Source organism: Anolis sagrei, chromosome 4, assembly GCF_037176765.1.
Source record: "Anolis sagrei isolate rAnoSag1 chromosome 4, rAnoSag1.mat, whole genome shotgun sequence".
In the NCBI taxonomy this organism is placed as follows: domain Eukaryota; kingdom Metazoa; phylum Chordata; class Lepidosauria; order Squamata; family Dactyloidae; genus Anolis; species Anolis sagrei.
The window spans coordinates 52,164,838-52,181,652 of record NC_090024.1 but is presented as its reverse complement, the minus strand read 5'-3'; the positions used below and the strand labels follow the sequence as shown (position 1 = coordinate 52,181,652).

Below are 16,815 nucleotides of genomic sequence, written 5' to 3'. Positions count from 1 at the left end.
TCTTCATAGTGAAGCATTGCAGATACTATGGTACCTGCTCCATTGTCAGGGCAAATACTGTTTAAATAAAGGCTAAATTGTGTTTAAATACTACTTGCTGCCATTATGGCAAAATAGCAGTTGCTTGAGCATTTTCAACCCATTAACAGTGTCTTTCCCTGAAGATGTTTTCCTCAGAGCAAGTAGTGGAGCATTGGATTAGTGACCAACATTGAGGTGGGTAGTCACTATATCCATTTGCTACCAGCTCATTCCATGACAAGAACAAAGTAATAGGGGTGACCCCCAGATTATGTAGGCAGCAAGATTGTCTAGCTTGGGAGATGCTGATGCATGATCCATGGAAGATGGTGGCAAACAGACTGTTGGTGAAGTGAACCATGTAGAAGTGAACTATTGTGTCCCAGTGAGTCTCTAGGGACTCATCACCCCCCACCCCCCATTCCATCATCTGAGGAAGTTGGTCTCATCCAATCCTGCCGAAAGCCTTAGGATTTGATAGTTGTCACTATACAGATTCAGTGGTGTCTTTGCCACCCTCTCTCATATCCAAGTGTTGTGCTCCCTGTCCTGGTCTATAATGGACAAATTACCAGGTCCAGCTGTGATTTTTTTTCAAAGCCCATGCCAAGAGTTAACTTGTTTTTCTTGGTTCATGGGGGGTCCTGAAAAAGGCAAAGGTAAATTTCCACATCTAGTTCCATTGTCCCAGTTACTTGTATATCAGTACAGTTATTTTGATGTCCCTAATTAATGGGGACATGTCTTTTTCCATGGATGTTCCCCTCTGAATGTCATTCCCTCAGAACATGTGCAGGTTAGAGAAAAGCCTGCCCACACAATAGTTCACACTGGATGAAAAATTAAGCACGAGCCCTCGTATATTTAGGACATCTGGATAAAGGGGCAGGGACAACTCTTAGGAGGCATGCTGTCTATACAGGGACCACTAGACCATCTAATCTCAAGGATTATGTACAGTTTGGAAAGTCATATTTGTTTGTTTCGACCTCATCATATGGACCACCGGAATCACCATGCATCATGGCAAATCCAGCATCCAACACCCGGCTTCCATCCTACCTCATCCCACGGGAGAAGCGTCCACCACCTGGCTACCTTCGTGTTGATTCCAACTGAACAAGGGAGGCCTTCTGTGTTGCCTCCATGGCAGCATATGCTGAATCTTCTATAGTTTTGTGACAGAGCCCCACCAGAAGTAATTCTATATCATGAGATGGAAGCTGGCGGGCTCCGTCACAAAACTCTAGAGGATCTGGCACATGCTGCTGAAAATTACCCAATCTGATGAGGGTATTTGTTTTGTATGAGCTACTTCCATCAGGTTTCTAGTCACAGCTAAAGCTGGCTGACAGTTCAAAACAATGTTCCTGAATGAGTGTTGATCCTTGAAAAACATCATTGCTGAAATATATTGGCCCATCAATTTGCAGGGAATATTTGATTTTAGGGGAACAATACCATACTAGTTATATTAACTTGTGTAGAAAGCATTATTAGTTAAAAACCAGGGGAGTAAAGTGAGGTGGGGGGGGGGGAGAGATCCTGATACAGAATTGTTTCTCTTGCCAAAATGCCAAGGTGTTTTCTGGCAACATTTTAAGGATTGTAAACCTCATGTGCTGTTGAGATGAGAAGTGTAGATTTCTTGCTAGAGTTCATCAATACTGTAAGGAAGAGCAATGGCTTACCCAAAGTAAGAGAAAGTTAGAATTTCACAGAATTAAATTCATTATATGTCACCTAGAAGTGTCACGTGTACTGACAAATAAAGGTTTCCTCTCTTTATCATTTGCCAAAAATAGCAGCATGGTATTTTCAAGGGCACTTTTAAGAGCAGTGTAAAGGAAAAAAGGAAAAGAGTGTTAGGAAAACATCTTCAGTTAAGTGTTCTATATCAAGCAATATCCTTGAAGGAATATTTCCAAGAAATAAAACATTGCTTAAATGCACACACATTCTAGGCTGTATCTTTAATATTTAATTTATTGCATGATGGGGTTTTGTTTTTGTTTTTTGCAAATTTGACTAATTTAACATGCATGAGATAACAATAGGTGCTCTAATATAGTCTGCTGAAAAGTGGAAAAAATATAAGTACAAATATTTCTTTTTCATTTAATTTCTACTCTGACCCATTAAATAAGGTCTTCTTGAACTGCTGTGCATTTTGCTGACTGACACGCAATGAAAAATACAGTTCTATCTATATTATTTTTCTAGTTGAAAGAGGTGTGAATGGCTCTTGGCTTTTTTTATTTCAATGGATCACTTTCTGATAATATACATTCTGACCCAATGATTCTATGAATATTATGAAAGACATGTTAGATTTTATATGCTATGTGCATTAAATGATGTTATCTTGGTCATAGGCCATGATTTTAAAGATAGTACACACTGACTGCAAGTCAGATTGTGAGAGGCAAACCTTTTTAATCATCTTGATGGAAGATCTATACTGGGACGAACTGGACTTGGCAGCTTTTAATACCATCACCATTGTTTCCTTTTTGGTCACTTGTTTGGGATGAGTTTGAAAGCACTGCTTTGTAGCAACTCTCATCTTTTAAGGGGAAGCAAATTCAGAATGTGATGCTGGGGACTCCTGACTGACCTTGTGACCATTGCTGGGATGTACATCACAGTTTTCACTGGAAATGTTTGGAATTCAGTGCCATTAGTATGCTGATGATATGCAACTCTAGATGATAATTTACATTTAATGCCAAGGAAGCTTTTCTATTTGAAATTATTTCCTGATCCTGGTAATTAACTAGATGGGACTGAATAAACCGAAGCTTAAACCAGAGAATTCTCATCATAAAAAAAATCAGTTGATGGTACTATAGCTCTGATGAAAATTATATGTTAGTGAAAGCAAGTCATAAAAAGTTTTACAATGATACAAAAATATTTAGATTAAAAATAAAGTGTTTAATAAGAAATCTCTGTAATGGAATTACTTGCCGATCTGAGAAATTAACTGTCATGTCTTCTGAGCTGCCAAAATGCAAGTGTTTATATGATGCACAATACCTGCATCATATAAACCATGAGCCTGTGGCAGTTCATTGACAGTTCACCAATTCTGTAAGTTGATGTAGGTCATCTTAGCAGCAGAGCATTGTAGACTGCCATTTTATATCATAACATGGCTACCATCTCACTTGATATTTTTCATAAAAGAGTACAGCAGAACAGTAGCTCTATTTGATTTCCTCTCACCCTTACAGTTCTCACAACCTTGTCTTGACTCTTTTAGGAGAGATCAGCATTAACATTTTTACTTCTGTTCTCCCAAAAGTTCGCCATGCTCTTTCCTTCATATATACAGAAGTCTTCATTTTTCAAGATGCAAAGCATGCAAATCTTTATATAGATGTAGATCAAATTCCTGGTCAGGATTCAAGGAGACTCAGAAAAACATTTCTTCTTTTATGTTGTGGCATTTTCAGACTCCAAATGAAGAGGAGATCCAAAAGCATATGTCAGTAAATATTTTTTTATCAAATCTTTCTATCCACCACCACCCTCCCTTTTTCTTCCTTATCTATTTATCCAGAATTTTAATAGCATTTGGACTGAGTTAATGATGACAGAGAGCCGAAGAACCCAGATTTTGGCATTTGGGTACTAGAAGTGAGTTTGCAGTAAACAAAATGATAAACCCTGAGCTGAGAAAAATGGGTTTCTAGTCAATGCTGGCGGTAGATGTTTCCATAATCCTTTACTCAGTATTGTGAACAATAAAAATGACAGAAAGGTGGAAAGCAGATAAGTCTTTCTTACCAGCTCCCCCCCACCACCACTACCACCACCTCTCCCCCCCCACCACCATTTTATAAAGCATAGATCATTAAATTTGATTGCCAACATATAAATCATCAGAAAAAAATGAAGGTTAGAGAATGAAACAGTCATCCTTGGATACATTTGGGAAGAAGCTCTCCAGTGGTCTTTAGGAAGTTAAAACAGTTTTTGTGTATTTATTTATCCACAGGTTACCTGACCTGATGGTTAGTTTGGCAAAACAAATCTTTGAAACATATTCAACATAATCGCTCTTATGTGCTGCAATAATTTATTCCAATCTTTCTATGTCTGGTACCAAATTTTCTGTTAAAGAAGTAATGCTTTGGAACACATCAACTTAAAATTGGCACACCTGTATTTTTGTAATGCAGTGTGGCATGAATGACATCCAAAGCTAGGTATATGGCAAGCACTTTTTATCAATTAGGCTTCAAAATTATGGAATTCTGGATGAAATTTATGTGGCAGGTATCTTCAGCCGGGGATCCAGGTACTAATACAACTGATACTACAGTGTCAGTTGTGGTGTTCTGTGATGTGAGCTGTATAATTGGATGTGCTGATGTATTAATCAAATCCTCTATTTACCTTTACAGATTAAAAAAATCAATAGGAATTTTCCTGTAAACCAGCAGGTAAGAGATGAAAATATATTTTAACACTTTAATTTACAATTCGTATGTATTTAGTGAAGTAATATCAGTAGATTGGTTGCTGAGAATGTGCTGTCCCTCGACTCTGGAACTCCCTGCCTAGGCCCACTCCCTGTTGTCTTTCCACCGGCAGGTGAAAACCTTTTTATTCAGGCAGGCTTTTAAAGAAGAAGGTTTCTAAGATCAATTCAGGGGGTGCTGTGGTTTTTAACTTTCAATATGTTGTAATGGTTTTATCTGTGAAATTTTATTACTGTTTGTGTTTAATTCTTTTTTTAATGTTTATTTAATTTTTTAGATTTGGTTTTCATGAAAGAACAGAACTATAACAAGTTTAGTAAACAACTCATGAGCATCATGGAAAGAGAATGATATTTACATATTAAGGACATTGTTTGATCCAGATTGGTATTTTCCATACATTTCGCTGTGCAGTTAAGAGAGATTTTGGATGTGAATTGTGTGAAGAAGGAAACAGGGTCATGCTAGACCAATTTAATCCAGGGCTGCCTCTACTTTCTACACATTTATAGATTTCCTGAGTTCAGATGTCAAGCTGTGCAACTGAATGTTGAAAGCAAGAAAAACCTATGACTTAGAAAGCATTGCCATTGTTGTTTGTTGTTGATGCTGGTGCTTTTGTTTATTTATACCCCATATTTTTCTCCATACTGGAACTCAGGATGTATTACACATTCTAGTTATACATATGAACTGATTATATATGTTCCCTCAGTATATATGGACTACTTTTATGTGATTAACATGCAAATGGCAGTTAAGACATTACCATATCCAAGGATGCTGTTAAATTCCATTCTGGTAACTGGATTACTAGGTTAATTGGTTCTGTTTCCAAATTAAAGCCAACTAATTGGGAATTCTATTTTTTAAAAATTTGTGTAGAGTGCTTTATATGTACAATTCAAGTTCATGTCCTTCATGCCCAATGTGAAATCTATAGAAAAGGCCAATCATATTGGAATACATGATTGCCTCAGGGATTTTCTCAGTAGCACTCTACTTGTGTGTATTTGGAGAGGGAAAAAACCACACACACAAAAAAATCCTGATATAGCTGTAAATGTGAGAATATCATATTTCAGTTATGCAGATGATTTACTAATGTTTAGAAATGCAAAATACAAAATAAACAAAATATTGATGCATCTCATATGTAGTTCCATCATGTTTGTTCAAATGTTGTATTGATTATAAACATAAGCATTGGTACACAATATAAAGGGAGGGAATGATGAAAAAACAGAGGGTGCTGCCAGCTGCAGAAGCATATGTTCTAATTACAGAAATATTTTTAAATTTTTCCTAGCTATAATGAAACTTGAACCATGGGAATGAGAAAGGAGTGGAATAATTAATTCTTAAATATTCTTTAACAGAAAGAACAGCTGAGATCTAGAAATGTGTGTGAAGAAATATTTTATGCAGAGTAAAATATTCAGATTATTTTTTGTATGCTAGTACGTTGCATGGGCGCTTATGGTTCTAAATGGGCAATGTTGCATTGCATGCGATTTTTTTTCTTTTGAAAAATATTTTATTTGGTTAGATGTAAATAATTTGTAACATTGTCACAATTTCATACATACAATCATATATTATTATTATTATTATTATTATTATTATTTACTCCATATAACACATTCTATTGATTGCATTCCTTTACGATTCTATACATCTATTTCTTATACCTATCCATTTCCCCCCTCCCTCTTCCTCCTTCCCGCTCCCTCCGGGAACAGTTATGACTCTACTCAGTGGTTTATATTATTGGTTTGATCATGAAGATTTTTTGGTTCAGTTCCTTATATTTTTCTTTCTCTTTTTCTCTATAAGCTCTTTCCACTTCAATTCCCAGTTTTCCTTTGGATGACCATTCATATATTTTGTTCTCCTTTCAGTTATATAGTCTTGGAGCATATATTCTGATAAATATTCAAGCCATTTTAAAGTACTCATTTCCTTTCATCTTTCCATCCTAAGGCAATTGTTGCTTGGGTAGATGCTATCATATATTTGCAATTCCAATCTGGTCTTTATTTCTTCCATTGCCTACAATTTGTTAGGTAAAGAATTGTTTTTTGTTTAGTTTGAATCTTCTCCCTACTAATTCTCCATCTCACCAATCTTTTTATAGAAATTTTGTAACCTTTCACAGTACCACCATTTATTGGCATTTATGCCAAGATAATTTGTTGTTTTTTTTTGTAATGTGGGGCAGTTGGTTCGATACCCTTTTGTCAACCTTTTACATTGTTTTTCCTTAATCCTTAAATGTTTCATTTCTCTAATTGTTCTTATCTAATTCTTAATCTCATTCTTCTTATAGCTTAATTTGTCTTTCCATATATTGAACAAAGAATGTTTCATATTGTATTTTTTTCAATTATTTTTTATATATAAATCCCCCAATTCCTTTCCCCTTCCTTAATTTCCGTTTTAAAATTTGAAGTCTGCTTTCTTTTCTTTTCCATTCTGTAATCCCCTGCCTCATTCCGTGCCATAATAACCAGTCTCTTTGTCTGCACTTATTCTTTAACTCATCTCATTTTTTAATTGTTCCATCAGAGTTTAATAACTCACCAATTCTTGTTATTCTATTCTGTGTCATATTATTTATCAATTTCCTGTATATCAGATCTTTTTATTATCTGTTAGTCCTATTAGAGCAGATATGTTTTATTTATCGGATATATATATATATATATCCATTTTTCCAGTATTGCATTGTTGAAATCATTGCGTTGCATATTTATTCTGTGAATAACATCTGAAAAGTCATATTGTTGATGTGATTGTGTCTTTGACAATGAAGTGAAAAGAAGAAAGACAAAATGTAGGCATTAAGATATCACAATCTGAGATATGTGTTGGAGGGAGCAGGAGAGCTGTTGCTGTTTTCAGTTCAAAGCTCATCATTGAAATACCACAGAAGTAAAGCCATGTGTTCCACATTATTTATTCTTAGTGTAAAGATAAGAGAGTCAGACTAGAACTGTGAAGACACACTAATTCAAAACTCACAGGGTAAGCTCTGGATAGCAATCAACTATTGAAACCAACCATGAAACAAGAAGGTGGACTGCTCTTAAATCGCCTAAGCACTGCCTCCTCTGCATGCCTAGCTTTGGCACATTGTGCCAGGCTTCTTTCATTCTAGCATCTATTCATAAAGGCCATCACCCTCAGTGCCATTTGCTGCATGGTCTCAGGTGTAAAACCTAACACATAGGCTTGCTTTGAGAATAAATAATATTGGGCATTTTGAAGAAAGAGTGCGATAGAAGTGAAATGTAATAGAAAATGGCATGTTCATGCTTGGTAACAGTTAGGCCTTTAAAAATAATAAATCTCTAAGAAAAGGGTTTTTTTGCTCAAACCTAGTAGAAAACCATTTTAAGTAATTAAATGTAAAATGTATAATTGCCATGTTGAATAATATTATAAACGGCTCGCTGTAATCCTGCGACAACTCTCCTGCCTATAAAGCATTATTGTCATGCTACCAATTAATATATGTGTGTGTGTGTGTGTATGTATTTATATTTGCTGTTAATAGGGAAGTAAATATTTAGCCTTGTATAGCAATTGCTTTTAGGCTTTATAACTTAGTTTAAAGCCTAATTAAAAAGCAATACTAAAAGGCCAGAGAGAAAGGAGAGATTTCCATTTTTTTTCCAGAGGAATAAGATTCCATTAGAAAATGTCAAGGTGACATATGAGAGCATCTATGTATGGCTGGCCAAGTTGGGACAAAAACAGGTGTGCTTCAGTTTCTTGGAACACATCTTGGAGCATCTGTTTATCAGTGACAGAAAATGTCAGCACTTGGGAGAGATGGAAACAATAGAAATTGGAAGTGAATTCAAGAAGTTACCTAGGTTTGTCTAAATAATTGTTGTATGAACTGTACAGAACCTCATCCCCTCCAACTTTTAAAATTTCTTTGCGTCTACTCCCCCAGTTTTTGAAAAAGATAAAAAATGAACTACTTCTGTGAACCACCCAGAGCAATATTCTAGATCCTTAAGCATCCTTGATTTAATTGGGCAATCCCAACTTCTATTTACTTCTTCTCCAATGAATAGTGAAACAATTTCCTTATTTCAATTCCCTAGAGTCCATGTGAGCCTCTAGGAAGATAAAAATGAGAATAAGAGTTTGTTCAGTCTTTACTGGCTGTGGTCAGTGAACTGAGAAAATATTATTTGATGAATTGAACTTTTACTTTATACATTTATTGTCAGTTTTCCTTTTCTCTTTCAGAAGAATAGTGCTGAAATGCTCAAAGCTAAACAAGTGTGAAAAGTTTTATTTCTGTTTAAAGCTCAGCATTAGCATTAATGTTAGTTGTTGCTAAAACACAGCACCCTTCCTTATTTACTGCAGAAAATGAAGTGAAAATATTGGGTGCAGCAAGCAGTCAAAGGCATGAACAAGCAGAGGACATGCTGGGAAGAACCTGCCATGATTACAACAGTGGGACAGACCAAGGCTTTTTGAGGCCCTTCTCCAGGATTAGATATACTGGTTCTCCCCAAAATAAGCAAAGCAATCACACTCATGGTATTGAATGACCAAATATTCCTGCATTGGTGAAGCAAAGTTTGCAGCATTTCAGGATGAGGTATACCTGTTGTTACCAACCTTTGATCCTTCAGGTGTTTTAGATTTTGGTTCCAGAATTCTTTAGTTTGCCACGCTGGCTGGAACATCTAGGAATAGATTGGGACCCACTGAGATAGACGATAACAAGCCAGAAACAATAATTGAATTTATTGTTACTTCTAGAGTGGAAATCACTGGTCAGGGATTCTGTCCTGCTTAGAAACAGATGTCTACAGTTTCTTCTGGAAATCATCTTTTTCCATTGAGGATTGCCAGGAAAATGGGCCATACATGGGTCAAACCAGATGGATCCAGACAAAGTTATCAGAGGCAGACAAAGTTGCTTGAAGCAATAAAGTTGGAAGTTATGATCACTGGCTGCTCTGAGATTACCAGAGTGGATAGAGCTCTCCTGACTACCACAGATAAAGCATGATGATATTGTCTTGTCAGGGCATTAAAGGCATTTGAAAGGAGGGGAAAAGGCAGTAATGAAAAAGTACATTCCAATACAAAGTTCTTTTTCTGCACTCTATTTAAATAAACAGAGACGATAGTGCTGTTCCTATCCATAGGTATTGTCATAACGGAAATGGTTACTCAGTTGTACCTATTGATAAATTGGGGTGGCGGATTCTTTCATAAGTCTTTGATTATACCTAATAAATATATGGGCTGAATAAGAAGATCCACAAATATTTCTAATGCAGAAAAATAGCCTCCAGTTGGATACTTTATCAATATTCTTTGAAAACAAGATGCTTTCACATAAAATACAACAATAGGAATTCCAAGGAGATTCCAAGGAAAAAGGAAGAGGGGCAGACCAAGGGCAAGATGGGTGGATGGTATCCTTAAAGTGACTGGCTTGACTTTGAAGGAGCTGGGGGTGGCAACGGCCGACAGGGAGCTCTGGCGTGAGCTGGTCTATGAAGTCATGAATAATTGGAAGCAACTGAACGAATAAACAACAACAGGAATTCCACCATTGCACTTTATTAGATTCAAACAGTCAAATCAATTTCTGCATATAGGGTCAAATAGCCCAAAGAGGTGTGTGCACACAAACATATGTAGTGCATGAAAGAGATATAGTTGACTCTGGTTTTGACCCTAATTTTTAAAATTTTCCATAACTGTTTTTTTCTCAAATTGTCAGGACGTCATCTCTTATCTAACAATTATTATTATTTCAACCAAGGATATATCTCTCATTTCCCCATCTGTCGTCAAAGAACATAGTGATCAGGCTCATTATGAGGAGAAAAGCACTAGGTTGAAACAACTATTGCTAAATGTGTATAAAAACACATAGGGGAGCTGGGATCTTGCTGTTAAATTAAGCAGAAGTGCACACCAGGGTGTCAATTATGCTGTGATAATTCCTGCATATTGCGCTGTCAGCTATCTGCACAGCTAAACATTGATTATTTGTGCATAGATTTGAGCCTGAATTTTTTTATTATTGCATGTTTACTTGTTTTTTATTTAAGGAAAGAGATGGTTCCAAGGAGTTGTAAAAAGAAACACAAGGAAGATGTAATGCAATTTACATTCACTGCGACTTTAGAGTCTTTTTGGCATTGTTATATCTTCAGTTTGTGTTTTTTTATAGTTCTCACATTTTGAGATTTCATAGGCTTATCAGTGGCTATCTGAACAATTTCCCATGCATGTTGCAAATGTTCTGGTAGCCTTTAGGTCCAGTAAACTTGTTAAAATCTGAAGGACCACTTCTTGTATTAATCTTCACTTTATTCATCTTCAAAAACAGATGTACAGCTGAGACGTGATCATGCTTGTTAACTGTATGCTTAGAATCATATTTGGCAAGTGGGCTTTCCAACAGATGGGTAGGCTTAATATCTGCTGTGTATGTTGGCATACAAGTGTAGTGTACTGTTGATAAACCAGTGGAAAGTAATTAAATGGGCTGTTGGAGATTCAAAGTAGAAAGGAAAGAACATTATATTAAATCTTATGTTTTCTCAGACTTAACCAGACCTGGTTTCAAATTTATTTTTTAATTTAACATATTTTTTTTTGAAAAAAAACCCCAGTAGGATTATAATGGTGATAGTTACCAGATTGCAGCAGGTGTAGAGAAAACAAATCCTTCCTTCCTATGCAGTCCTGTGGAAGATCCATTCTCTGAAGTTGCCATTTGCATTGAGATAAAATCCCCCATTGAACTGTGAAAGGTCCAGGAACATTAAGATGGTTGTACGTCTGCATCAATTCCCTGATATTGTATCATCCACCAGGCACCAGAGTTGTTATTATCATTAAATCACACAGAAAACCACAATGGAAGCAAGTGCTGATACATGGCAAAGTAATTTATTAGAGCAGTGTTCTTCTATCTAAAATATATTTAAACTTTCAGCATTCTATGAAGTATGTTTTGGGGATATAGGGAATGACTTAGCCATTCTTTGTCTCAAATCAGTTTAGGATTTATCATATGCAACATACAATAAACATGGAAGATGAACTACCTGTACTGAAAATTAACCAAAGCATGCTAGAAAATTATGATGTGCAAGGACATTGAAATTAGTTTAAATTGTCATACATGTACTCCCGGTTGACTTTCTGTGTAATCTCAGAATTGTTAATTAATCAAGAAAGAAAATGCTGAGGAAAATTATGTGAAGATTGTTCTTTCTAGACCTGCATCAGTTTAAAAACATTAATTGGAAAATATGGTACAGATACTTAAAATCAAAGTACACCCATTAAAAAAAATCTCCTAGTACAGTAGAAATATATTTTATACATTTGATATTCTCTTTTTGGACTCTGGAAATAAGAGTTTCAATCACTGCTCAGCCATAGAAATCCGCTAGATGATCTTGGGCAAGTGACAGACTCCCAACCTCGAAAAAAGGCAAAGACCACAACTCTTTTTGTACAACTCTTGAAAAAAAAGACTTTAGAATCACCATAAGTTGGAAACTAATTAAAAGCATGCAACAACAATTATCTTTGTGACATTTGGAGTTCTGTGTGTGATATTCTCTCATCTGATGTTCAACTTTGTTCGTTTACTCTTTGGTCTCTTTCAGCTGAAGGACGTTTGTTCCCTTTGATCTTTTTGTCTCTTTAAATGTAAAATCTTTCTTGTCTTTTCTTGGTCTTTTTTCCATCCATCTTCAATTTAGTCTCGAAGTACAGGATTGAACCTAGTTCTTTTTGCAGAAATAGATAATTATATCTCTTGGCCAATTTCTTACCCTTGGCAACTTAGAATGTGTTCAATACACACACACCCCTCGCCCACCACTGCCCAAATCCCAAGGCAACAATTAAATTTATTTTTATATTTTCTTGTAGATTCTCCAGGATTAAATTTGAATTTTAAATAATATTCTTTCTCCCTCATTCATTCTCTTTATCCACTGTTTCAGTTTTCAGTTTCAGCTTCACAACTTTCTTATTTATCACATCTACAGTATTTTTCCTTCTCAAAATGATTTTACTACTATTACATTTGTAGCTGCAAGGCCAGGAGTCCCCAAACGTAAGGACCATTAGCTGAATGCAGCCCACCAGTGTCATTTACCTGGCCACTGACCTAAATTTTAGACAGGTTTTGCCCTAGTCTGAAATGACTTCAAGGCACACAACAACAATACTCCTAATTAACTTCAACCATCACATCAGCCAGAACAGGACCACATTTCCTATTGAAATACTGGTGTGTGTTGGTTGTCATTTTAAATATTGCATTGCACTTTCATGCTTTTTTGCACTACAAGTAATATATGTTCTGTGTGTAGTTCTGGGGTTTGTTTTTTTTCAAACAATAGTCTGGCCTATCAACAGTCTGGCGAAACATGAACTGGGCCTCTGCTTAAAAGGTTTGAGAACCTGTGCTAGGCAGTTGTATTTTACCAGTTTAGTCCACTCAGTTTGTAATCACTCCCCCAGAAGTTAGTTTATGTCCTAATCTCATAAATCTCTAATGAACCATATTCTTTTTCTCTTTTTTCTTTTTTGTAAGCACACAGGTCTGTCAGACTTTAATCAAGTCTGCCAATGAGCCCTTCACAATGAGACCAAATCTACCCCAAAACAGTCTCATTCCCCTCATCTACAGTGACTCCAGCTTCAGCTTCTGGAAGAAATTATCCCATCTCTTAGTACTTCCCATTTGGGGAAGATGCCCCAGCTGATTATCAGTATAAGAAAAAACAGTGCAGGTTGGTGATATGTTGCTGGGGGAGCAATGAGAAATACGCAGAGATTCACCTAAATCTCCAATGAACCATATTCTGACAGTATGAAACATTTAATTGTTTGTTTGTTTTTTTAACATAATTGAGTAGCTTCTACACCCCTAAGCAATCACCACTAGTGTGCTTTCAAGAATGACCATGCACCAGCTTTTTGCATATGGATTTTTGTGCTTTTTTGTTCTCAACATTCAGTTATTGTTATGTGATATACCAAGGTAATTGACATAAGAACAGTTCCTCTATTTCAGGTGCAAAGCAGAATGGAATCCGGTATATTGACAGACACAAACAATTACTACTAATTTGAAGCTACTGCCTGAAAACGTTTCAATACATTACAGAAAGAAATAAACCTACATGTTGTTATGCCAGGTTAAATTGTCATGTAAATAAAATAAGTTTATTTGACATGCCCTTTGAAAACACATAGTATCTGCCACTAAATATTGGTAGGAAAGGGGCTGTGAATTAAAAAATATTGACACTGGAAATCTAGCAAGATATTTACATTTGATACTTATTTTATGGCAGAATGGTTAAGCTTTCAGCATCTGTTGGTGAATAGAAACAAATTTGAAGTTCATAATATAATATGCAGGGGATCTGGCATTATTTTACTTTCTCATTATATTAGAGTATTGAAGAAGTGTCAAGTAATAATGAATAAATTCAACCTAGTGCCCCAGAGCTCCAAATATATAGCTGAATACAACAGTCATGTTGTTTATTGTGGGAGCTCAGGGAATGGGAAAGAACTAGAGCCCTTAAATCAATGCAATTTAAAGTCTTAGTTATTGATCTGATTGTGAAATATGGTGTACATCCACCTGTAAGTTCGCCTAGCTTGTAAAGTTTATAATCTTTGGACCTCCCAATCTTGCAGTCTTTGTTCCAAAATATGTCCATACTTTTTAAATGGCTGAGACTAGATTTACATCTATCAACAGAATTAGAATATATTGCTAATTAAAATATAGAAATAAGTGATCTCTATATTAAATTAAACAAGTATTTCAGAGTGCTCTGCCACTATAAGGCACTGATATTTTATAGATGAAAACTGGAATGTGTGGTCAAGTGTTGCAACCCAGCCATCTGTGTGACTACTTTTGATCCAAGATGAAGAGCTAATTAGCCCAAATATAGCTCAGCCAACAGGAATCAATCAACTCATTAAAAGTTCATTAAAGAAAAGAGTGCTATCTAGAAAAAACTAGTTCAAAAATACATTCCATGGTAAAGAGTACAAGAGTATTTCCAAGGTATACGTAAAAGGCAAAAGCAAAAGTACATCCAAAGTATAAGCTTCAAAAATCATTTCAAAACTTAATAGAGTCAGTTATTCTTGAGGCTGTCCCACACTGACAGAAAGCCAAAATTCACAAAACTTAGATTAAGAATTGTATCTGACTGAGATTCCCAATCCCAAACAGGAAAACATGACATGAAAGCAAGGCCAAAATCCCCGACCATGGAGCGCAAGCAAAAGGTGACTTTTTTTAGAAAAATACAAAGTTGCTCTCACACCGAGCAATCCAAGGGGTTAGCTTAAGGAACAGAATTGGTTCCCATGGAGACACTAACTAATACCTGCATTACCTCTGTTTATCTTTCATATGCTGTGAAAACCTTAATTGCCTCTGCTTGGCACTATCTCGCCGTAACTGAAGTCACTAAGTTACGGGCAACAATCCAGCATCTTCCACCTCCTCACATCTTTTCTAGGGTCAAAGAGAGCCTCCCATTTTAAAACATTTTGATTGGAAAGATTTAGTTCAAATTGAGTGTATTTAATAAGGAACCACTCGTGTAGATGCATATGCTGATAAAATCAGCATTACTTTGGTAGATTTCTGCCGTATCTTATCTTCTGAAGTTAAATATTGTTACAATGTGAAGACACATATTAAGATGGAATACAACACCTGGAATGTGCATTAGTGAATTGAAGAAGCATTCTGCTGGTTCATACAAACAGTTGTATTAGTATAAAATTGCCTGCCACTGTGTACTTCTGGAAAACATGCAAAAACTAAACAGTTCTTTCTCTCAATCCCTGCTTCACCCCTGCCAAGATTGAGAAAAATACTGCTTTTGATCCTGGAGACTGCATATCACTGACAACTAATCATTCGACTTTGGAACTGCCTGCCATTAGAGATCAGAACTGCCCCCTCCCTCATGATGTTCAGGAAACTAACAAAGACCTGGTTGTGGGACATGGCATTTGACAACTGATTTAATTCTTTGCCCACATGAAAGGAAGATGATGAATGGGATTGTGATGGTGTTGGACGATTTGGCTCTTTTAACTGTGATGATAATGTTTTAATGTGTATGGTGCTGATATTTTAATCATGTAATGAAGTGGCATTGTGTTGTTATTGTATATTCTTTGTATGTTAACACATGTTGTGAACCGGTCTGAATCCCTCTTTGAAGGTGAGAGGGTCGGTATATAAAACCTCGAAATAAATAAATAATAATAAATAAATTCATGAATTGGTTTAATCCATATTTAAATCCAACTGAGACAGTGGTCATCAAATAATCTGGCAGCAGCTGATTCTTTAAATTAGTTATTCGCTGTTATTTTTCTTCCTTTTTTCTGAACCGTATCTCTTCCCAATTCCGCTAAGTATGGGGCGGGGTTCTTTTGTATTTTCTTTATAGCTGGCATAAGCATAATCTTCTAATGTTGCCCCCTTATTCATCTTTTCTCCTCTGAATTCAAACACCCTCAGCACTATGAGAACCAAGATTTAATCCCTCCGCTCTACACTACTTCTCTTATATCATGGGTATACTTTTGCATCATGGATAGATTTCACCATGGGTTACTTATATTGCAGTGTTCCACTAACTGCAGTTGAATGCAATAGGCATACACGTAGAATGAAGGAACAATGTACTTGCACATTCTATGTACTCAGAAAACTTCTTTTTATGGATGAGAGATTTGTGAGAATCTGAAAATCATACTGCTAAATTTACTGACAAATAGCTTTTACAGTGTAACTCCAAAGAAAGCCTAGGACACAAAGACAAATGAGAAGAATTATTCTAAGCAGCAAATGATCTTGCAACAGTTTCATTTCCAAGTCTAGAGATGCCTTTCCATTCATCTTCTACCCTTAAGTACTAATGGCAACCTGTCTCAAAGCGAGAGATTGCCATTTTCATTTTTCTTTTGCATCTTTTACTGCTGGAGTCATGGAATACATTTTTGAAAAGATCAGTTCTGTGCCTGTCATGAAGAAAAATATTATGAGATGTTCAGCTGCCAGAAGTGGCCTTGAATTCATCTAACTTTGAAAGGAAAGGTAGATGAAAAATCAGCATAACATAGGAAGAGTTGATTGGAATATAGCTCAAATATTTGGGGATATTTTCCCACTGCAGTCCAAGGTGGCATCATTCTGCAAGATAATAGCAGAGGTCTCTATGGCAGAGCT

General features: G+C 36.0%; 1 protein-coding gene across 2 annotated transcripts in view; it reads left to right on the top strand.

The window, feature by feature from the left end:
• The window catches only part of SNTG1 (syntrophin gamma 1), a 299,235-nt gene that overhangs the window by 224,028 nt on the left and 58,392 nt on the right, over positions 1–16,815 (top strand). For both annotated transcript variants that reach the window (XM_067467429.1, XM_060775287.2), the window contains exon 13: positions 4,434–4,472. In XM_067467429.1, the coding sequence (XP_067323530.1) occupies positions 4,434–4,472 (39 nt within the window). The remainder of the gene's footprint in view (positions 1–4,433; positions 4,473–16,815) is intronic.